The following is a 24,644-nucleotide window of genomic DNA, read 5'->3' on the forward strand; positions in this document are numbered from 1 at the left end:
AGTTTTACCAGTATGTGTTTTAGAATAGTTTAAAACTACAATTCATAACACCACAACTGGTTTCTTTTAATAGTATGTGAAACATACTGGATTTTCTAAAAGGATAGCAAAACAACAAAACATTTGCATTTGTTTATTTAGAGTGCTGGGGATATAACCCAGGGGCGCACTGTACCACTGAGCTATGTCTACACCCCTTAGTATTTTGAGACTGATCTAAGTTGTTTTGTCTGACCTTGAGCTTGTGATCCCCATGCCTCAGCCTCCCAAGTTGCTGGGGTTACAAGCATGTGCCACTGCTTGTAACACCTACATTCAATTAATCAATTGGCTGCAATAAATGCAGGCATGCATTTATTCAAAATGTTTTAGGATTTCCTACATAAAAATAATTTTAGGGGAAAATCCTGGATTAGGGATATGATATAATGCTAGAATCAAATTCTTCAAATATGTGGTCAGGGGAAGAGTCAGTCACAGCAAAGTCAATCTCTGTAGTGTCAGTCATTTATTAATATTCTACTTTTTCCCAAAAATTTTTAAGAATCCAGGTGAGACATAAGGCAAATTAACTTGAGTGAAGGGAAGGAAAAATAAGTAAACAACAATCTATGAATCTTAAGTCCTTGGTTAGGCCAAGCCACAAATTCAGTCACTTAATATAAACATTAAATTCAGTTACTACCTTTGGTTATAAAGGAATAATTGCTATGAAACATAAATATCTTTCCATAACAAAACTAGAAGTTTCTCAAGAGTCTTAAAATGATTAATAAGTATTGTTACGGGTTCTTCAATGGCCAATTCAATACTTTTTTTTTTTTTTTCCTTTTTTGTCGTACTGGGGATTTAGTCTCCAATCCTTACATATGCTAGGCAAGCTCACTAGCACTCAACTACACCCTCAGCTTTGGACTTCATAGTTGATAACTGTACCATCTTAGGGGGTTGAAGAAGCAAAAGCTCAGTCATCTGTGTATGCACAGGGTCAATACCTAGTAGAAATAGAGGAATCTAAAAGGGCCTATCTCTGAATAAATGACAGCTACATGTTTGCTCAGAGGAAAACTATAGTATAATTTTAGTCTGGAAAAGGGGCACAACACAAAAATACCTACCATGAGAGAGAATGAGTTGCCATATGATTAAAAAGTTGAAGGCATCTATCACATGCATCTAGTCATCTAAATAATTAATAGCACCAGCCATCTACTGAGGTTTCTCCCACTTACATATTAAAACAAGTGTTTCTCTTAACCAAAAGTGTTCCTAAGCCTTTAAGGGTACAGGCTCGAGAAAATATAAAGGATTTGTATCCAGAATACTCAAAACTCAATAAAATAGTTATTATTTATTTGCCTTGCACATGCTAGGCAGGTGCTCTACCACTCACATCCCCAGCCACATCTAATTTTAAAATGGGTAAAATATTTAAACAAGACGTAAGTGGTTAGCCAAGAGGAACATAAATCATTGTGGAAATGTATATAAAAACCAAAATGATATTGGTGATAAATTCTGGTAAGGATGCAGAGCAACCGCAACTCAAACTGCTGGAGAAATTGCAAAACTGTATGGACACTCAAAAGTCTGGCAGTTTCTGACCAAACGCCCGTTCAAGGGTTAAAAAAAAAAAAAAAAATGGAATGTGTTCAGGAAACCTGAATATAAATATAATAGCTTTATTCATAATACCAAAAACAAATCAAAGTAGCTTCACAACTGGTGAATGAGTAAATTGATACATCCATTGTAATGGAATACTAGGACTAAAGAATGAATTACTGATAGACCCGTGGATGAATCTCAGGCATCATGGGAAATGAAGCCAGACTTAGTTATGTGGTATTCTGGGAAACAAATTGGGCCTCCTGGGGTAGGATGGGCATTAACTAAAAAGGGGCACAAAGGAATTCTTAGAACTTTTTACATCTTGAATGAGCTGGTAGTCACAATAATGTGTTGGGCAAAACTCAAATCAAGTTTTCACTAAACTAGGAGTGGTGTCAAGCCTGAAAAGAAGGGCTTAGGACATGTCCATATTTTTTCTCACTAGAAATCTCACCAGGAAACCATTCTTGCTGACCTTGCAGAAGTCTTTACTGAGCTAATGTGGGTTAGCCCATAATCATTAGTCCTCAGTAGAGTTGTAATAGATGAGATTCAAAAAAACAGTTGGTTTGTAGTTTAGGAACAACCAAGCTCACTGCGATTTGAGTGCTCACCAACTTAACTCTCCAGGTTTATTAATGTAGTTCTCAAAAACCTATCTCCAATGCTTTTGACATTAAGAATTAAACTTGAGGCATATATAGCATACCCAGTTTACAAATGAAACTAGATCAGAATTAGAGGATTCCTACCGCGAGAAGAAAATATGCACTTTGGTCAATTCTTATTTCCACCAGCAGTCGAGACTATTCAAAGAACATAAAGACAGGTGTTCTAAAATGCAGGTATAATGAATATGTAATTGTTTGGGTCTACCAACTGGCTTTTTACCAAACTCCACAGTTTTCCATTCAAACTTTGGTAGGAAAGGTAGGGCATGTCTTTTTTTTCTTTTAATATTTTTAATATTTTTTAGATGTTTAGACATTCATTTTGTTCATTTATTTATATGTGGTGCTGAGATCGAACCTGGTGCCTCACACAAGGTAGGCAAGCACTCTACCACTGATCCACGATCCCAGAACCTGGACATGGCCTTTTTAGTAGGCGAGTCTGAAAGTCAATTGGTTAAAAATACTTTTTGGCCACAACTTTGAATTAAGACACTAGAAGTAGTGTAGTTCCACCTTGTGGAACTTTGGTATGTTCACTGGGTTGGATTTTATTAGCAAAATAGCCTTAAAAGCCACCAAAATATGAGTGTGGCTGGCCTGTCCAGTCTTTAAAAGTCTATGAGTAGCATTGATTCCTGAGAATGAGAGATGGGGTTTTTCAGTAATGAGTTCCGTTCTCCTTTAGAGTGTAAATCCTCCCAACCCTCTGTGGTAGCCGGCTGAAAAGGTGGGAGATCTAGGGAGTTGTCAAAAGTCAGCGACATGAACAATATGACCTAGGCTCTGAAAACTGACCAACACACTATCCAAATAAATGTGGATTGACCCTGAAAAGGCTCCTGTTCCTGAAGATGGCATTCAAAGTAACAAGGAAAGAACTCTGGAGCTGTCTTGTGACACTTGGTCTTATGTGGGAAAGTGAAATTAACCCGTCTGTAAAGTTCTAGCCTGCACGGCCACATTTGCCCATTGCAAGGTCCTAAGGAAGACCGTAGAGCACAACAAATCTATTGTAAGCTGCTTGTCCTTTGCCCTGAATATGGAGAGAGCTGGGAAACCCTCCAAACCAGAGCATCTGATCCTCCCAGGAGGGAAACAGACTTTGGTAAAATTTTACTTTTTCTAACGTTGAAGAGGCAAATAAAATGGGATCTTGTACCTAAGCATGGAACGTTGCTGAATGCCCTCAAGGATTCCTCTCATCATGAAGCTCGTCACTGGCTCCTCACTAGGTGGAGGCCAAGGGTACTGTACAGAAAGTCCCTCCTCTGGTGTGACTCTTCTCATCAGTCCCTTTCAGTTCAAGCATGCTTCTGATGACTTCTGCTCCAAATATATAGTTATATGTATTAAAGAATAGAGAGTTCAGCGCCTAAAGTTCTTCCATAAACAGAAATGTATGTTCTACAAAGGAGGCTTGCGATCGATAAGCCAAGTGAATCACTCAGAAACTGGGGAGCCAGAGAAAGAGTGGAGGGTGGGGGAAAAAGAAACTTGCAACCTCTGTTGGAGAACAAGGATAAAACTAATAATAAAGTTTTAAGACTGTTAAAGAAGAAAGGGAAAAAAACCAGAAAAATCTAATACTGCAACTGAGAGGAAAGCTAAAACAAAAATTTTAAAACAATGCTTTTAAAGCAAATTAAAGAGTAGAAAGAACATATCTGAAAATACAATTAAAAAAATTAAGTTGAAATGAAGTGACATAAGTTAATGTGCCAAGTAAAACTCATAGACTAAGATAAAATTATCCACAGAGAGAAAAACAAAACAAAAACTCCAACAACAAACAGAAGTAGTTGAGGGATAAAAATCTGGAAGGGTTGTTTTATGGGGGTAGATGCATTTTTGGTTCCTCAAGAAAGAAAAGAGCAGAGATGTTCTCCTATAGTCTCCTGTCCCCCAGAGACAGGCCACTGCGCTGTCAGCCCCACCTTCGCATTTGGTGCAGTTTCCTAACTTCAGACAGCTTAGTGGGTCCAGCACCAACTCTGAGTAAGCATCTTGAGTTGGCTCTTTGAGGGTCATTTTAGAAACGCTTTGGAAGTAAAATGAAAAACAAAATCTTACTAAAAATAAGTTATTTATTGCTCTTTTTAAAAAATAACATTTATAATAGAATACCAAATTTGATTCAGTCTAATGTATTAACAAACGCATAATACACACCTGTAAACAAGGATTTCCAACTTGCTGTATAACCAAGAAAGTCGTTAATTAAACACTTGCTTTTAGACAAAGGCACACCAGTCACTGCCACCTAATTCCAAAAATCCATGTTCCTTTACATACCTAAGGGACAACTCAGTAGGGGTTGCGCTGCTCTTCCCCACGGGAAATGCACTGAAAAGTGACAAGCCTAGAGAAAGAAAGAAGAGCTGAATAGGAAGACAGGAACTAAAGTCAAAATTCTTTCACTACCCTGAGGAAGGTGGGGTGATGTTATTTCCACCAGGTTTACATGAATCAAAGTTTGATCATAAGAACAGCCCAAGACAGATGGGCATGATGACACATGTCTGTAATCCCAGCAACTTGGGAGACTGAGGCTGGAGGATCACAAGTTCGAGGCCAGCAACAACTTAGACCAAGTCTCAAAATTTAAAAAGGGGTGGGGATGTAACATAGTGGTAGTACACCCCTGGGTTTGATCCCCAGTACTGTGAAAAACAAAAAAACAACAAAAAACAAACAACAACAAAACCAGCCCAGGACGAGAGTTTATTTATGGAATGTAGAGAGCATGGTCATGTCCTAATTCTTCCTTAGCATCTGGCAGCGTCTGATCATGTGCCCATATGCAGGGTTGGGAGAGATGCTAATGATGTGTCCTAGGCCTTCCTCAGATGCCACAATGGCTTCTGCCACAAGACTGAAAAGATGGCTCTCTTTTCCTCAGAGATACTGGCTGGGTAGCAGGAGTAGAGGTATGGACATACTGCCAACTCCAGAAGAGTCCACAATTTATCCCACAACTGATGCATTAGGCTTTTTTAGAGCTTCAATGAGATTGTCAGTAATATCACTTTTTCGTATCTGTGAAACATTTAAAATTCAGACTCTAGAGTTTGGTTCAAAAAAGTGACCATTTTCTAAGTGACACACTTATTCATGAAGACAAATGCAATCCTCTTCAGTTACAAATCAGTACTTAGGTCCTTTAATTGGGCATGTCCTCACACCATCCCCTATTTTTGGCCTCCATGTAGACAGATGCATTGCACTGCTGCATGGTACACTCCATCTCAAACAGCTGGTGACACCCGATGGTTAACTTTTCCCTAGGGGAAAAAGAAATGGTAAGTCACTACATGACAGCCAGTCAGATAAATATTCTTTTTTAATGGAAAAATAAGAATTGCGTACATGTGTTATATACAACACTATGTTCTAATGTTCTAAAATATTCTAAAATACGTATACATTGTGGAAGGGCTCAGTTGAGGTAATTAACAAATGTGTCACCTCATAGACTCGTTTTTGTGGCATGAACACTTAAAACCTAGTCTCAGCAATAAAAAAAAAAAAAAAATACAATACATTGTTACTAACTGAAGTTACCATCTGATACAATAGATCTCCTGAACCTACTGCTTCTGACTGAAATTCTGTTTTTGACCAATCTCTCCAACCCTCCCCACTGCCTCCAACCTCGGTACCATCATTCTACTGTCTACTTCTATAAGTTCAACTTTTTTTAGATCCCACATATAAGTGAGATCATGTGATGTTTGTCTCTGTGCTTTGCCTTTTGCACCTAACATAATCTCCGCTTGGTTCATCCATGTTGTCTCAAGTGCCAGGATTTCCTTCTTTTTAAAGGCAAAATACTATTCCATGGTGTATACATACCACATTTTCTTTATCTATTCATCAGCTGAGGAACACTTAGGTTGATTCCATATATTGGCTATTTATAATTAATGCTGTCATGAACATGGGAGTGCAAGATACCTATTCATTCTGATTCCATTTCCTTTGGATATACTAAAAATTCTTAATACAGTGTGATAATACTAAGATTCGAACTACATTTGAGAGAACATACCAACAATTATAGTTCCTTAGTACAGAACAAGAACATGGGAGGATAAATACTCAGGTGCACAGATTCTCAGTCAACACAAGGAAAACCTTGGCACAATTCTCAGAAGTCAGGAACAAGGGTTCCCTTGGTGGGTCTCTGTTAACAAAGTTGGGTGCTTAGACATAATCCTTTGGCTGGTGGGCTGGGCTGAACAGTCTAGCCCTAATCTGAAGGACCTTTCCTACCAGGAGACAGGCCTGTTAAGATGTTACCAAGGAGTAAGCAACACTGTGGAACAGGTGGCTTCATCTTGTCTTACTTATTTAGAACCATGGACTTGGAGATGGAGTTGTGGCTCAGAGGCAGAGCAACTGCCTAACGTGTGAGGCACTGGGTTTGATTCTCAGCACCGCATATAAGTAAATAAATAAAAGGTCCATCAACAACTAAAAATTATTTTTAAAAGAACCATAGAGTGGGCGATGTACCTCCTGAAGGGACAGAGATTTGAGAAGGGATAAGTTGACAGAGCTGCTACTCTTTTTTTTTTTTTTTTTTTTTTAAAGGAACTGTTGCCTAGCAGTTAATGAATGAGTATTAGTCAGTACCTAAACCAAGATGGGAAAGCAGAAATACCTAACATATCCCATGCCCATATCCCAGTTTACAAAGGAAAAGAAGCCAGTCGAAATTCAGGATAGGATGAAAGGAAGTAGAGACAAAAGTAAACACACCATATTCTGAACAACCTCACTTCCTGAGGATGTGTGGTTTCTCTGAGTCATTAAAATCTGACATTCGGCTTTGAGTTACCCTAGTCCTACTTCCTACATTTTACACTTAAAATGAGTGTTACGTTGCTGCCAATTCTTCACAATTATTCAGAAAATTATTTTTGGAGCACCCTATTAAAAGGTTCAAAATAGCAGAGATGAAAATGTTTTCTTACAAACTTAAATTCAAAACAAACTAAAAGGGCAGCCTCTATTCCTGTATGACCTTGGTTATTTATTCCACATGGGAAAAGAAACAGCCTTCAGGAACTAGACTTCTGAATCTTTTTTCTAAGTCTTCCTTTTTCTCTTACTCCCCACTCTTCTTCTTATCCAGGAAAGTACTGGTTGTTTTTCAGGATGTTTCACATACACATTATTAGATCACAATGACAGGAATTCTTGAGCTCCTTCGCATGCCCATGGCTTGTGGACCATAGCAAGTTGGAGGTGGGGGCACTGCTGATCACTCCGCTTGCCATTCTGCAGCACCTTCAGTTAATTTTAGCTGTTTCCCAACTGCAACAAAGTTCTTCCTTTATCTGGGGCCTATGAAAACCATTATCCAAGTCTGCCCAGATTAACAAAACAAAAACTCTTTCTACTGTTTTCCTCTGATAGCAGAAATGTTTTGCATCGTTTATCACATTCCTATTTCTTTTTCCAACTTAAACTCTACCAACTCCTGATCCTTTCTAAAACAGAGCTCAAAACTGAAGATAGTCTTCTAATTCTGCAATTCTATGTTGTTTTGAGATTTCTGCAAAACAACAGTCATTGTTTTCTCTAAATTTTATCATGAATATCAAACATGTTTTGACCTGGTCAAAATAACTGGAAATTAAGCCAATCAATTAAAAAATAATTCCATCTGATTTCTATGGTCAATTTATTTCTATGGTCAATTTTGTTAAAATGGTATGGATGTATTTAAGTGACTTCATTCCAATATTTAATGCAGTTTTTCCAAAATCCTTCCTAGGTATAAGAAAAAAGTCTGTAATGTGTATTTGTTTTGTAATACTCTGAACTTTCTATAAATTTAAAATGTGTATCTCAAGCAAAAACCAGAATATGTGTAATGCTATTATTAAAAAAGTATATTAAGAGGGGTTTGGGTTTGTAGCTCAGTGGTAGAGCGCTTGCCTAACATGTGAGGCACTGAGTTTGATTCTCAGCACCACATGTAAAAATATAAATAAAGGTCCACCAACAACTAAAAATATCTACAAAAATTTTTTTGAAAAGCATATAAGAGCCAATAAAAGAGCCAAGAACAATTCAAGGGTGCTTCTTTCACCACTCCTACTCAGTATTGTACTGAAAGTTCTAGCCAGGGGAATTGAACATGAAAAAGAAAGAAAAAGGCATCCAAGTTGTTAATTTAAAAAGTCCAATTATCTATATTTTTCTAGATCCTACAGAATTCTCAAAATAACTTGTTAGAATTAACTAATTTAGCAAAGTTGCAAAGTAAAACATTAACACACACACAGGCAAATCAGTTCTATCTCAGTTCTTAAGCAAGGATCAATCCAAAATTGAAATGAAAAAAGAAACAATTCTACTTACATTAGCATCAAGAAGAAAATGCTTAGAAATAAATTTATGCAAAGAGGTAAAAGACTTGTACACTAAATCACTACTGAAAGAAATAAGAAGACCTAAATAAGTAGAGATTCCACATTGACTGGAAGACTGAGCAAGATTTGGTAAGATGGAATACTTCGCAAAGTGATCTGCAGAGTCAATGCAATTCCTATAAAAATCCCAACAACTATTTTTGTAGAAATGGAAAAGTTAATTATAGAATTCTACAGAACAGCAGGACACTCCAATTTTTTTGTTGTTGTTGTACTAGAGAACTGAACCCTGGAGTGCTCTACCACTGGGCTACATCCCAAGCCCTTTTTATTTTATTTTTTAACAGGTTCTTGCTAAGTTGCTCCAACTGGTCTCAAGCTTGAGACCCTCCTGAGTCAGCCTCCCAAGTAGAAGGATACTCCAAATCTTAAGAAAAATAATATTAAAGGCATTTTCCAATTTCAAAATTTACTACAAAGCAACTGTTACCAAAACTGTCATATTGGCATAAAGACAGACAATATGAACTAGTGGGAATAAGACTGAAATCCAGAAACAAACCCTCATGGATAAGGTCAACCAATTTTCAACAAGGGTGCCAAGACCATTCAATAGGTAGTAGCTAGCAATGAGCAGTAAAATACATGTTAAGGTCACAAGTCTTCTTTAAATTACTTTAGGATCTTCTTTAAACTATTCTCAGAGTGGATGAGAAATCAAATGGTAGCAGTTAATCAATCTGCAGACAATTAAAAAAAGCAAGGGAGCTATTTGGAAGACATGCCAAGAAAAAAACATTAATGGGATTAACTTTTGACGGGGCCCACTAAGATTGGCATGAAGTTAGGAATGATGGCTACAGGTGTCCATCTGTCTGTGAAGGAAGATTCCTTTAGTAGCACAAGTGTACTACAAGGTAACTTATGACCAGACATTGACCCCAGTGCCCACATTAACATGGGTCTTGTGGATATAGCTCCCCTGGTCCCCTGAATAGGATGGCCACCATGACAGAAGGTCCTCACCTTCTGGAGAGGACCAACTAAGGTAAAAAACCACTGTCCAATGTGAAGGAGTTGAACACCTGATTGGCAAAGATTGCTGAAGGAGGACCCCAGTTTTCAAGTCAACCAGAAAAAGAGTAATAAATTTGGAAACAGCATTGTGTCCTTTGTCATTCTCTGCTTAGGGATGGCCCACTCTCTCTCAAGAGTGCTCTCTGCTTAAGCCTCACTTTGCTTTTACTTTCCTTTCACCTCACTGTCACTTACAGTAAAGTTCTTTTGCATGGCTTTTGGTATCTGGCTTTAAATTTTCCTTCGTTGGAACCCAAGAATCGAGGTTTAGAGTTTCAGTTCCCTGATTTCCTGTGACATCTTCAACAAATGGTGCTGGGACAACTTGATATCCACATGTACAGATATGGATGAATGCAGCAGTGAAGGTGGGCCTTAACCTCACGCCACATACAGATGGTCCCTGACTTAGAATTCCTCAACTTTATAATGATGCAAAAGCAATATGCTTCAGTAGAAACTGTACTTGGAATTTTGGATTCTGATCTTTTTTCTCGAATGGTGATGAGCCGTCTGATATCTTTGGAGATTCTGGGCAATAGGAGTGAGCTACAGCTCAGAGTTAGCCACGGGACTGCAAGGGTAAAGGATCAATTCTCTACAGGGTAGTGTGTTGCTAAGCTATATGATACTCACCAGGTTAGAAGTATCAAGTACATTTTGACTAGGGATATTTTTAACGTGCGTTGGATTATTTTTCGACTTAGGATATTTTCAGTTTATGACAGGTTTATCAGGATGTAACCCCATTTAAATCAAGGACTATCGATATCAACATTATGCCATTATTTTCTACGTAAATCAGAAATATCAAGTGTGTACTTTAGATCGTTTCTAAGGCTTTTTTTCTCCCTGTCTAAAGCTTCTAGGACAAACCGAGTTCCTAACTTAATGCAAAGGTTCTCAAACTTCAGTGTCCCGGAGAGGTTGTTAAAACAGACTGCAGGGCTCTACTCCCAGTTTCTGATTCACAATGACTGGTGTGAATCTGCATTTTTCACAAGTTTCTAGGTGATGCACATTCTGGTTGGGTCCGGGTCCAGGTCCAGGTCCCATTTAGGAGCTACAATAATCCTGAAGATATCATCGTGGGACTGATGGCTGGACTCTGAATGCAGTAATTCCTGAAAGCATTTGCCAAGAGAAAAGAAACAAGTTTCTGATGCATATGCTGCTTCCGGCAAGATACTACTTGAATTTGCCAGTAATGCGATTTATAGGAGGGAATGTATGCTTAGTGTTTAGTTCCTGTCACACAGCTCCTAAAAATCCTTGGATTCTCCAGTGATGTGTCCTGTGTATGCTGATGAGATGACTGAGGAATAGGGGTTCTTAGATAGCCTCAGGATAAAGGGCTGGTTGCCACAGGAAGGAACCATGTGATGAAAGGGCAGGAACTTACAGTCTCACCCCCAACCTGGAGGACAGAAGTGCTGAAGGTGGAACTGATCACCACTGGCTAATGATTTAACCAACCATGCCTGCTTAATGAAACCTCCATAAAATCCCAAAAGGTCTGGGTCAGAGAGCATCAGGGCTGGTGAAAAACAGCACATGCACAGGCTGGGAAGGTGGGTGCACCCCAATTCCAAACTTCACCTGATTAATCTCTTCATCTGGCTATTCACCTGTACTTTAAAAAATATCCTTCATAATAAGCAGGCGCATGTAAGTAAAGTGTTTCCTGAGCTCTGTGAACCACTCTAGCAAATTAAGAGAACCCAAAAAGGACATCAAACTGGTGATCCACTAGAGAAATTAGTGGTGAGTTTGAGAGCAGGGAAGTTTGGTTTGCTAACTGTCTCATAATCAGGTACCGAGGCTGAGGTCACAAAATAGTTTATATTTCAAAATTATAAAAATGGCCTTAGAGACTTGCTCACAAACATGCCAGAAAACTGTCAAAACTTACAGGAGAAAAAAAATGTAAATTAATACTGTTCCTAGCTTATTTCTCATTTGAGTAGAAGATGCCACACCAGAGACTGGCTGAAATCCTGTTTGATAATCCTGTTAACTTACTGCCCTGGATTCTCTAAACAAACTGGTCATCTTTTCAGGGCAGCGGTGCTCACATGCTCCACCAGCACGAGTAAAACCTACTGAAGCATCCCAGAACTAGAGATGACAGGAAATACCACTGAATCACACAGTATCATACTTCTATCACACACGATGGAATTTAACTTTGATTTAAACTACTTTAAAACCTTAATTCGCTGTTTTTTAAGTTTTTATATTCTTGAACTACTTAATTAACTCCCGTATGAGACAGGAAAACAGTTTTCTCCTTGCACCTACACTCTCACAATGCTTCCCTTTTAACACCAGATGTGAGAGGATGGGGGTTTCAAGCAGCTCTCTGTGGACACCAAGGGGGTGTCTGACCATTCAGTCCAGTCCTGATACTATCTACCTGGAGTCCATGCTTACAGGTTGAGAGCTCGGTCCCTCAAAATCACTGCCCACTATATGCCAATAACAAGCAAGTTTGTCACTTATACATCAAAGTTCCCAAGACCCCCCTTTTCCTCAGGTTTAATTTGCTAGAATAGTTCAAAGAACTGCTCAAAGAACAGCTCAATGAAACACTTCACTTAAGATTACCCATTTATTTTAAGGCATTATCAAGGATACAGGTGACAGCCAGATCAAGAGAGGCGTACACACAGGTGTCTCTGTTCTTTCTGGGCATGCCACAGGAATTTTTAGGGAGGCCTCCTAATGTAGGCATAATCGGTTAACAACTCAGACTTCTGCCCTCTTCCAGGAGCCAGTCACTTCATTAGAACAAAAGATGCTCCTATCACCCAGGAGTTGTGTCAGGAAATGAGGTCAAAAACCAAGTACTAGAAAAAAAGAATCTCCAAGCAACCGATCTGTAGAAGTTTTAAGAACTCCACCTCAGCAACCACAGGCAGAGACACATGTATTTCTTATTACTTCACACCTCCCTATTGCAATAATCAGCTGTGACACATCAATAATCTCTTTTACAACAATTTCAAAATAAAAATAAAGATCAGCCATTTCAGATAATTAAAGTAATTGTTTTCCATAACATGCCCACAGGGTGACATCTACATGCATGTTGAATCATTCTGTTTTCGCCTCTCAATTATGGTACAACCTTTCATCTACTGCACTAGGTCCTGATGTCTCACAAACCAGCGAAATCAAGACTTCCTCTCTCTTTTGGCAGCTTATCTGAAAATTATAAGCTGTGGAGCACACCAGAATATAATATAGGAAGTATTATTCACCCTAAATATGGACAAATAATTTCAAAAGAAATGAGAGTAACAAATCCAAATGCATTCAAGATACTAAATGTATTTATCTTCAAAAATTATCCTCTTGCATATAAGAGGGAGCTTATTAACCCTCAAATGCCATTATAACAAAAGCAAGCTGAAGTCAAAATAATTTTAGACATCCGAGTGGAACCATCCTTAAAGAGACTCTGGTTTCCATGTTATCTATAATGAGCTTTTCTGTATCTTCAAAAATGTGGCTAAGGTCTGAAGACATTATATTTCTGACACGAATTTCACATAAGTCTTTAATGATGGATTATCTATAAAGATCTACAAATAAGACTGCGATCGATTCACTAAGGTTTAAGAGTAAGAAATAATTTTCCCCAACTCTAACAGACCTGTATATGCTCACTGGCTTCAGATTTTCTTGGAATTTAATGAGTGAGTCAACTTTCACAGATGCTTTGTAATGTGCGGATTATTAATCCTAGTGTCTTGATATCATCAAACAAATTTATCAATCTAAAGTTTTAACAGTACAAGCACTCTGATTGTCTCTAGGCTTCCTCATACTGAGCCACACTGGTACATGGTAAATGAACTATGTTTTAGTAATGTAATGACATTACACAGAAGTGAAAACAAATTAAGTTCTGCTATGGTGCTTGTTTTGATCATATGAATGTATTTCAACATTATTGCTATATTAAGTACAATCTGAACATAGCACAAGATATCCCTTTTGCTAATACACAAGTTTGGTAGTGAGTAGCATAAATGTACAGAGGAACTTACACCGAGCTGAACAAGCCACTTAGGAATTAAAGCACACATGCATACACCTCAAACACACACCAACTACCTAAGTTTGCCATGAGTGTTATGAGTTACATCCACCACTCTGGTATTACAACTTCACATCCAATTTCAGATAATCCTCAAGCTGCAACCCTTTTCATGACCATTCTACAAGCAAACTTCAGGTCTTTTTTCAAGGTAAAATGTCAGATTTCTTAAAGCATTCATGTATTTTTTAGCCATTAAACAGATATAAAACTATATTAACACCATTTTTATTGGTTTCTATACTTTTTTTTTTAAAACATGTCCCTGAAGATTTTAGGTGTTATGACCTAACTCCATTTCCCCCATAGGTCAGTCCTGTGGTTTTTATTGCAAGATTTTAAATAAGGCAGTGGTGATATTTAGGAATGCATATGTCCTGTCAAAACAAAACTGACTATAAACTAACTATTGCTCCATGCAGCCACATGGATTAATCTCTAACAGTTATTTCTAACAGTTCTGGAGCTGGGACATTCAAGGTCAAGATACTGGAAGATTTGGTGTCTGGTAAGGTCCTCTTTCTCACAGAGAGCACTTTCTACATGTTCTCACATGGTAGAAGGGGCTGGCTAGTTCTCTGATTTCATGAGAGTCTAATCCCATTTTCAAAGGCCCCATCTTCTAATACAGCTCTCACACTGGGAATGAGGTTTCAAAATATGAATTTGGGGGCCACAAACACTGAGAACAAAAAGGGCTTTACAACTACACCCCACAGATATAAAAATCAGAGTTATCATTGTCACATATGAATCAACTAAATCTATCAGCTAGCAACTACATTACTTTGAAAAAAGTATATGGTGTAAAGGCTGAATGTTTTCTCTGATAAGTGGGTGATGATACATAATGGGGGCGGTGCGGGGTAAGAGAAGAATGGAGGAACTCTGGGTGGTGTAGAGGAAAATGGGGTAGAGGTGAGTGGGGGAAGGGAAGACAGTAGACTGAGACAGATATTATTACCCTATATACATGTATGATTACATGCAAGATGTGAATCTACATTGTGTACAACCATAAAAATGAAAAGTTGTACCTCATTTGTGTACAATGAATCAAAATGCAGTCTGTAAAAATAAAAATTTAAAAAATTAAAATTAAAAAGGAAAAAAGTATATGGTGTGATACCATTAAGTTAAAAAACATGCAAAATAAACATTTTTATTGTACATAATATTCAGTAAAAACTATAAAGAAAAGAATGAAATTTTAAACACAAAATTCCTAGAGAGAGGATATGGTAGGGGGTGGGATACAGTTAGAGATAGCTAAAGTTCTATTTCATTAGCTCAATAGTAGGCAAGAGGTCTTCTTTATATCAACTGCTGTTTAAAACATGTCTGGGGACTTCAGGGAATCTAAGACTCTTTCAGAGGGTCTGCAATGTCAAGTAGTAATAGCTACTTTCATAATAAAACTAAGATGTTATCTGCCTTTCAGGCCTTGTTCCCCCCAAAATGCAGACTAGTTTTCCAGCAATACATGACATGATTATCATAACCAACAGAATGCAGAAGCAATTATGAGATTCCAGTTGTCTTCTATTACGCCAGACATTAAGAGATTTGTAAAACTACACAACAATGCCTCTTTTGTCAGTAACATTTTTATTTGTGGAAAAATATTTTCATAATATTACCTAACATGTAGTAATCAATTATGTTTAAATGAATTAATAAACACTTTAAAATTATCGGTTTTAAGGCCTAATACAGTAAATATAGATACATATGGCCCATATAAAAACTCTCTGAGGTCTTCTATACTTTTTAACAATATAAAGGAGTCTTGAGGCCAAAAAGTTTTGAGAACTACTTCAAATTTTATAGCTGATACACACATACACACACACACACCGTCTTTTTGTATGTATGAAATACTTTGTAATAATAAAAGTTTAAAAAAATTCATAGTGTGGTGCAAAAACACAGAACAATTTGCCATCCCTGCCAAGTGGCACTGAAGAGGGTAAAAGCTTGTTATAAAGATACATCTACAAGCAGATGTGGCTTACCGATACTCGGTCTGTGAAACACAATCATAAAGTTCCTGGGCAGTAAATGTGACATTTTTATTTACCTGAAAAGAACCAAAATATAGTCATTAAGAAGATACACTAAATCAAAGCAGTGATGACAGTGCAATTACTAGGGCCCATGTTTTGAGGGGGCGGAATCTCAAGCTTCTAGTTACTGCTTAAAAAAGGACTGGCTAGTAGTGATAAGCTCACTGGCCATAATGTCAACAATGAACTATGTGTAAAAATATTGGTCCGATTTTTATAACTTCTAAAACCAGTAGAAGTGACATGGGCCTGGATGTAGTGGGCATTTCAACAAAGCACCTAATCATTTGCAGATCAAACAGAAAAAACAATAAAATTATCAACTGTGTGATTTCCTATCTGACTTAGGAAAAAGTTTGGTAGCTGTTTTCTAAAAGACCTGTATTTTTCAGCTTATTTAGGTCTACATATTTAAACTGGTGTGTTTAAATTAATAAACATTATAATTCAGAGATATGATTTATAAAAGTCCATCATACAAAAACTACTTATTGCATACATAAAGACAGAGTGAAGGAATTTTTAGTTTCTCAAAGCTTACCACTGATGGAGGCTATATTCTATTTGTGTACAAGGAGGAACCTGTAAATTTACAGAAAGGGAATTTTTTTTTTTTTTTTTTAAATCGGCTAACTCAACAAATAGCATAGTAGTACCTAAATTTTCAGAAACTAGGAACTAGTGGAGGGAAACTCAATAATACTATCTTCTATTTGATTCACTTTTAAAAGTATTTGACGTTACTAACTGGTATGAAGTTTTAGTTGGATGAAAAAGTTTTTATTCTGACTTAATTAATACTACTTTAAACATTCATATCATAAAAAATCTTCTATAGAGTTCACGGTATTATTGCTTATATGCAAAAATTCCATGATATCCTTGAATGTTTTCATGAGAAATTCATCATATTTGTGAAGAAAATGTTTCATTTAACTATATATTGAAGTATGTACAGTCTTTTTTTTTTTTTCCTTTTTGCAATACTGGGGATTGAAAACCGCCCCCACCCTTCAGGGTGATCTACCATTGAGCTACATTCCCACCCTGATCTGTCTGTCTGTCTGTCTCTCTCTTTGCCTATACTGGGAACTGAATCCAGGGGCACTCTCCACATCCCCAGTTGTTGTTATTTCCAAAAAGTTAAATAAAGAGCTAACCAGGAATGAAAATGATGGAATATATTTAAAGGAGTTTGACTCCCTAAGAAAAGTGAAACCTAAATATGTGTCACACTCCTTCACTTAAAGGTGTTTTAAGAATTACACACATATACACACACACCTACATACAAACGGGAGTAAAACTGAGAAAAGGAATACATAGAGAAGAGGGGCAGAGCTTTAGGCAAACAGAAATTGAAAATCAACAGCAATCTAGATCAGCAATGATGAGGAAAGCGTGCAGGTTAGTTTACAAAACGCTGCAGAGCCTCTTTACAGCTCTAACCCTGGGGTCTGTGCTGTTGCCATAGAGGAAACAAAGTCAGAGCTTTGCTTTCCTGTAACCGGCAGTTCTCAACCAGAGGTGGTTCTTCCTCTCTGGGGGTCATTTTGGATATATGAGGCGGGTGGGGTGATGGAGTTTTTTGGTTGTCACAATGACCAGGACAGCTACAGGCATTTAGTACCTAAGGAGCAGGGATGTTAAACATCCTGCAAGGTTCTACACAATGAAGAAATGACCTGCTCAAAATGCCAACACGCCCCTGACGAGGAACAATTCTGCGCTAAAGCAAGTGTGTTATTTTAGGACACTATTGTATTTTATTTAAGGAAACAAAATAAAAAATTGAGTATGTCACTAGCAGGGAGTGGGGAGGTACGTGGAGATGTAGGTCAAAGGATAGAGTGTGGCAGATATGGGGGGTGCACAGTCTAGAGAGCCAATGTTCAACATGAGGACTATAGTTAATACCTGTGCTATACTTAGGATTTTTTCTGAAAGAGTAGATTTTTGGTGCTCCTGCCACACCAAAAAAGAGTACTAGGTAAGATGATAGATGTTAATTTACTTGATTATAGTATCCATTTCACTATGTATAAAAAACATCATTTTGTACAACTTATATATGTACAGTTTTTTAAAAAGGGAAAAGAGAGAATATGTCACAAACTTCTACAGCATTCAATAATTTAAAGTAAATGTCTAATTAATAGCATATAATGTGTTTTAGAATACCTATCATTTATATATATTAATACTTATGACAGAAATGTGATAAACATTTTTTAAAATATTTCTCCTACCTCATGCTTGATTAGGAAGTTATAGAGGGTCTCAACATCTTGATAATTACTGTTGGGAGCCAAAATTCTAAAAAAATCAAAATAGAGAACAGGAAGAGAAATGAATGATTTAAGAATAAAGCAATACCTTGAACTTTTTCTCCAAAGCACACCCATATGAGGGAGGAATAACTTATTATTCAATAAGTTTATTCAGGGATTTATAATTTTTTGTTTTTCAATGAATTAAAAATGAATAAAACTACAAACAACTCAATAAAGATCAATTTATTAATATATTTAGGCTTAAAGTAATACTTCTATGCAAATGATCCACAACCATAAATATTCATACATGTAAAATTATAGTTCACATTTTGAATTAATTATACAATTTTTCCAAGTAGATGGAAATGTGGAGAGCATATACACTCCATATCTCTTCATGATGTGCTATATCTCCAGCACGACACTCCATATCTCTTAAACTGAGAGCAAAATGTCCTTGCCAATGCTTGACACTATCAGACTTGAGAGCTAAATGATCTCAATAATCTTAATTATATCTTTAGACCTTTGAGTTTTTATTATATCTATGAAAAGACTTTTATAAATGATTTTTTAGGACATAGTCAAGATTTTTAAGATGCTTGCTTCCTTGGAAGAGGAATATGCAGAATATCTTTAGGAATACACAAAATTCTGAATGAGAATACCAGTTTCATAGAAAAACTGTTTCTCACAACAAATAATTTTAAAATGCAAATGATCTTCTGAGCAAGAAACCAACCAATCAAAAAAAAAAAAAAAAAGATTGAGGATAATACATGAAGAGGGGAAGGAGAGGGGTGGTACAAAAACAATTTGTTTTTTAAAAATGAACAGGGCACATCATCATCTGCAGTCACCCTACTATGTAGTCATCCTACACACCAGAACTTGTTACCCCTAACTGCAACTCAGTACCTGTTGATCCATCCTTCCCTTCCCCTCTGCCCCCCACCTTCAAACAACCATCATTCTATTCTCAACGTCTATGAGATCAACTGTGCATTTCAAAATGCTGAAAGATTTTGAATGTTTTCACCATAAAGAAATGGTAAATGTTTTGAGGACATGGATATGTTTACCTGTGTTTAAACATTAAACAATCCACACACATATTGAATACCACATAGTACCCCGTAAATATGGATAAGTTTTATGTTTCTATGTATCAGTTTAAAATTTTTAAAGTGAAAACAAAGTTATCTAATTAAATCAAACTCTTAGGAAGTAGAAGATAAACTATGTTCTAACTTTGCAAGTCAGTAAAAATAAAATATCAGCAATGTGGAATAATTATACCTACTCTTTTTATGGCTTTGGAAAAAAATTGTTCATAACTGGGGTTAAAAAAATTAGAATGAAAGAAGATGTTTTATATTAAGAAATTTATAAGCTCTAAGCTAATATCAGAAAAGAAACTATTTTACTAGAAAATGGAATGAACATTCCTCTGCTCTGAAATACAATGTAGGAAAATGGTTCTACATGAAGCAGTCATTTGTCTGCAGCAACAAGTTACACCCAGAGTAACTTGTTTTCCAATAAGCAAAAATATGAAATATTTTTAACTTCTTCCTTGGTTTTATTTATTTTATCAGTTTTATTGAGCTATAATTTATATAAAATACACTCATTTTACCAACAATGATTTTTTAATGAATTTACAGATCTATACAACGATCACCACAATCCAATTTTAGAACATTTCCTTCACACAAAAAAGACCCCTCTTGCCTACTTGCTTGCAGTCTCTCTCTGTTCTCACCTCCAACCCCAACTCCAGGGAACCATTAATCCATTCTCTATCTCTACAGAGTTGTCTTTTCTGACTGCACCAATTTCTTCATTTCTGAGTTCCTTTCCTCTTACCCTCACAAAAGCATAGTTGTAAGTGGAAATAATAGCATGCTATGTTAGAGTCCAGAGAATGAGGCAAACTCCAGTGGATAATGCCTAACTTTCACAATGTATTTGATGACTAAGAAAGAAACTAAAATGCGTAGTACTAAGCATGTCCAGATCAGAACAAGTGATTCTTTGTTCTCTCACTCAACAAATATTTGAGACCTACTATGAGCCCTGCACTGTTCTAGGTTCTTGGATATAACAGTTAACCACAAGACAAAGATTCAGAGTAGACCACAGCATCATTGTTCTAAAGAGCATAAGAAAGAAAAAAAATCCTCACCAAGTACAGGGAGATAACGAAGGAAGAAAAATATCGCATTCTTGTCCATTTGGCAGTCCCTGCCCAATTTCTAGCTGCTACTTGTAAACAAAATAAGAAACACAAGAATTTTAAGTTTCTAAGAAAGAAGACATTTGTTCCAAATACTTGATTACATGACAAAATATCAGACTTGTATTCTTTGAAGAAAAAAATACCTTACTTTTGAAATCAGAATAAAACTATACATTATTTTTTAAAATAAGATATACAAAATAGAATTTGTTAGGAAATTTGCTGCTCTAAAAGAATAGTTTGAGGTAGTCAGAGCCCAAAGTGGAACAGACAACTTTTATTAAAATGCACTTACTTAGGGACTGAATTTGAACTTCATTACAAATCCTGTCAACTCTGGGTTTTAAGAGAATGGTTTGTCCTATTATAAAAAATTGCACACTTTTACTCTGTAGAAGTACAGCTTTGTTGAAGATACATAAAAAATAAAATGGCAAAAATGGTTTATGGAATTCCATGCTTTGCTAATTACCCACACAAAAATTCCTGAGAGGTCAGCCTCCTCTAAAGTTTTCTCATTTTCCCCTTATACCAGTAGGAAGACAAAAGACTCTTAGAATGAAAGCCCTGAAATTACTCTTCAATGTCAACTTTTCAAAAGGAGGAGGGAAGAATCAGCCCCTGGGGAGAACTAAGATATGTTTCTGAAAATGGCAATTTTTATTTATGAATATATCCACACTTTTCAAATAATTCAGAATAATAAATATATATTAAATTCACACTATTTGCTCAAATGCACATTACAGTGAGTGCTGTGGATCATAAAAGAAAACTATAAGACATGTTCCCTATCTTCAAGTTCTTCATCATCTTAAATTTTCACTCTAGAATGAGTTTTGGGGAACACATATCTGACTCAAGGTTTGATTTGCAGCTCACAGATGATGCATAAATCAAGACTGACCTGAACACACTTAGGTTCCCTTTATAACAGCATCAATAATAATATAAGGATTTACTGAATACTCCCAAGTTTGACTTTACACGTATCATCTGCAAACATGAATTTAGGTTGTGACCTGATCAAGTTACCTACTTTTCTGCACTCTGGCTCACCAGCTGTGAAACAGGGATACAGTACAGTAGTATTTACTTCAGAAGGATATTGTGTAAACTAAATAAGGTATCTAGAGTGTTCAATACCTGCACAGAGTACATGTACAATAAATACTAGCTGTTATGCTAGCTAGTCTTCAGATGTGGAAACCAGGGTCAGAGTTCTAAGACACTTAAGATCACACAGTGAATGGTCTGTCTCTGGAACTCATGCTTTGCCTTCTAACAGAGTAACAGTCACCATCTGCTTGCCTCCAAGCAGTTTTACAAAATCAAACATAAAAGCCCCTGTTTTATTAACATAAAATATTAATTTTACACGCAAGCAAAACCCCTTTTAATTTTCCTCTTATCAATGATTTTGGCAATTACACTGTGTTCAAACAATTTTTAATCTTTGTTGCCGATCGCTCTTTCTCAAAACCATGAAACAAGTTGGTAACAGAACCAACACTCATTAGAAGTACTGACTCTCAGTCACTTGGGCACTCAACAGTGTTACATTTACCGTGAGCAATTAACATCAAGTAAGCAATGTTTAAATTTGCATTTTAAAATTTTCGTTTCTGCCGGGAGTGGTGGTGCACACCTGTAATCCCAGGGGCTCAAGAGGCGCAGGCAAGAGGATCTCGAGTTCAAACTCAGCCTCAGCAAAAGTGAGGCCCTAAGCAACTCAGTGACACCTTGCCTCAATAAAATACAAAATAAGGCTGGGGACTGTGGCTCAATGGTCGAGTGTCCCTGAGTTCGATCCCCAGTGCTGCCCTCCCTGCCAAAAAATATTTCATTTCTATATCACTCAACAAATACCAATGTATCTTTAAAAAAAAAAATAAAAAATTAAAGGTTATGCCACTTAAAATTTCAGAGACTAAATTTAGAAGACTAACCTGATAAAATTTTAAAATAATACATTAAAGTACACTAAAATTTTAATTAGAATTTTTAAAATTAAAATAAACCTTTTATGCCTATTTAGGAAAAATAAAGCAGCAGATTCAGGAGTAGGAAAAGAATATTCAAGTTTGATATTTCATTCTAGAATTTCAAAGGCAGAGAGAACATGTTTTTGGATATATATAACTCATAACTCACATACCACAGAACTGAATAAATTGTAGTCCCTTCTGGCAAGACAAACTTTTATATTACTATAATATTTAAAATAGTTTTTCAGAGTTGTGAAAAAAATCAAAGATAACTTTAAAAAGTAATTGCATGAAGTGAAATGTCTGTTTATAGCATTATGTTAGAAACATTTTTATATTTTCTATAGTAAGAACTAAGTCAAGGTTGAAATACTACTGTTAACTATTACCATATCATTATTGAGCATAATGTATTAAGTATCAATCAAGTACCAGTTGTATTGGGGGAACTGGATGAAAATTTATCACCGAAACAATGAAAAAGCCACGTGCTGGGGGGAAATACATGGAAAGTACCTTTTTCCTTTTGGTTATTACAACTACAAATAAAATCCTAAGTTTTCTGTGGTTAATTTGGTGAAATCTGTTATGCAAATGATGGGAGAGATCTATCAGCCTAAAAAAAGGAAAACTACATATGACAGTAAATGATAAAAAGAAAAAATATAAATGATTTAAACAAAATATTAAAATGTTGTCTTTGTTTTCCCTTCAGAGACACAAAAATCTGTAAGTTGGCTCTACTTATCACATAGAGTTATTAAACATAGTTTGGTTGTTTAGAAAAAATTCATAATTAATATTTTTATCTATTCAAAATACTGAGAATCTTCTTAAGTTGCTAATAGAGGAATAAGAGTTTATAGGTAATTTAAAATGTTTGAGATTTAACCATAAAAGAAATTCTATAGAAAAAAATAAAGGAACAAACTATGCTTTATATATGTTTTAAACATAAATATACATACAATTAAAACATACTAATTAACTAATAAAAATAAAAAGGGTTGGGGATGTGGCTCAGAGGTAAAGCACCTAGGGATCCAATCCCCAGCACTTCCTCCCACTCCCGAAAAAGAAAAGGAATATATTGATAAATAATGCAGCTTTGTTTAATTCTGCAGAAAGATTAAAAGCACTACTCTTCACTAACTCTGTCCTTTATAACAGGTCTTTCCTTTCCTGTATATTCTCTCTCTCTCTCTCTCTCTCTCTCTCTCTTTTTTTTTTTTTTTGTTCCTGGAATTACACCCAGGGTGCTTTACCTTTACCACTAAGCTACATCCCTAGTCCTTTTTATTTTCTCCTTTTAAACAGGGTCTCACTGCATTGCTGAGCATCTCACTAAATTGCTAAGGCTGGCCTCAAACTTGCAATCCTCCTGCCTCAGCGTCCCAAGTCACTGGGATCACAGGTGTGCACCCTGCTCCCAGAAGCACTTCTACTGAATATTCCACATTAGCATTTAAACATACCACTGAGGTTATGATCATAGTTTCTTTGGAGTCAGTCTGCCAGAGTTAAAATCAGAGTTCTACTACTTTCCAGCTGTGTGCCTTCATTTCTCAATTTTAAAACAGGGACAACAATAGTAATACTTATCTCACAGGGTTGTTAAGAGGATTAAACAATTTATATAACATAGTTGGAACAATTCACAGATCAATAAAATGCTTGCTGCTGTTATTCTATTTTTTATCTTAAAAACCACCCTGAATTTTCACTGCATCTTGTCCACTGAGAACAAACTGCTTATTCTCTTTTTGTAAGGCATCTCCAGCAGTGAACTTTTGTATGAGCCGTATGAATGGCAGCAGTCTTTCCATACTGTTACAAAATACATGAGATAACCGATTTACAGAGGAAAGGTCTGTTTTGTCTGACAGTTTGAGGTCTGTGGCAAAGCAACACATCATGGTGAAGAGTGCATGGCAGAGCAAACCTGCTTACCTCAGGGCCAAAATGTGGAAGAGAGAAAGAGGAAGGGGCTGAGATCGCACTGTCCCTTTTCAAGGTCATGTGCCAATGACCAGAAGACCTCCCACCAGGCCCCACCTCTTAAAGGCTTCGCATCTTCCCAGTAGCATGACACCGTTAAAAATCATTTTGTTTTGGAACCCAATCCTTCCTGACATTTGGGATGCCAGTCTCCTGAACTTTTCCTCCCACTCACCTTTATTCTCCTTTCACATTAAACGGGGCTAATCAACCTACACCACATA

The 24,644-nt window shown here is 36.5% G+C and overlaps 1 protein-coding gene and 1 long non-coding RNA gene across 2 annotated transcripts in view; one reads left to right on the forward strand and one right to left on the reverse strand.

Annotated features, from left to right (window-relative positions):
• The first annotated feature begins 3 nt into the window (after positions 1 to 3).
• Positions 4 to 5,351, forward strand: LOC306642355. Its single transcript, XR_013758490.1, has 2 exons — positions 4 to 3,498; positions 3,648 to 5,351. It is a non-coding gene; the product is annotated as an uncharacterized lncRNA (long non-coding RNA).
• SWT1 (SWT1 RNA endoribonuclease homolog) overlaps positions 4,994 to 24,644 on the reverse strand; it is a 105,505-nt gene continuing 85,854 nt past the window's right edge. The window contains exons 17-19 of the mRNA XM_079108024.1: positions 18,166 to 18,232; positions 15,866 to 15,930; positions 4,994 to 5,566 (exon numbers count right to left, since the gene is read on the reverse strand). Coding sequence (XP_078964150.1) covers positions 5,446 to 5,566; positions 15,866 to 15,930; positions 18,166 to 18,232 — 253 coding nt within the window. The 3' untranslated portion in view covers positions 4,994 to 5,445. The remainder of the gene's footprint in view (positions 5,567 to 15,865; positions 15,931 to 18,165; positions 18,233 to 24,644) is intronic.

The sequence above is a fragment of the Sciurus vulgaris genome, assembly GCF_902686455.1.
Source record: "Sciurus vulgaris genome assembly, chromosome: 12".
In the NCBI taxonomy this organism is placed as follows: Eukaryota; Metazoa; Chordata; class Mammalia; order Rodentia; family Sciuridae; genus Sciurus; species Sciurus vulgaris.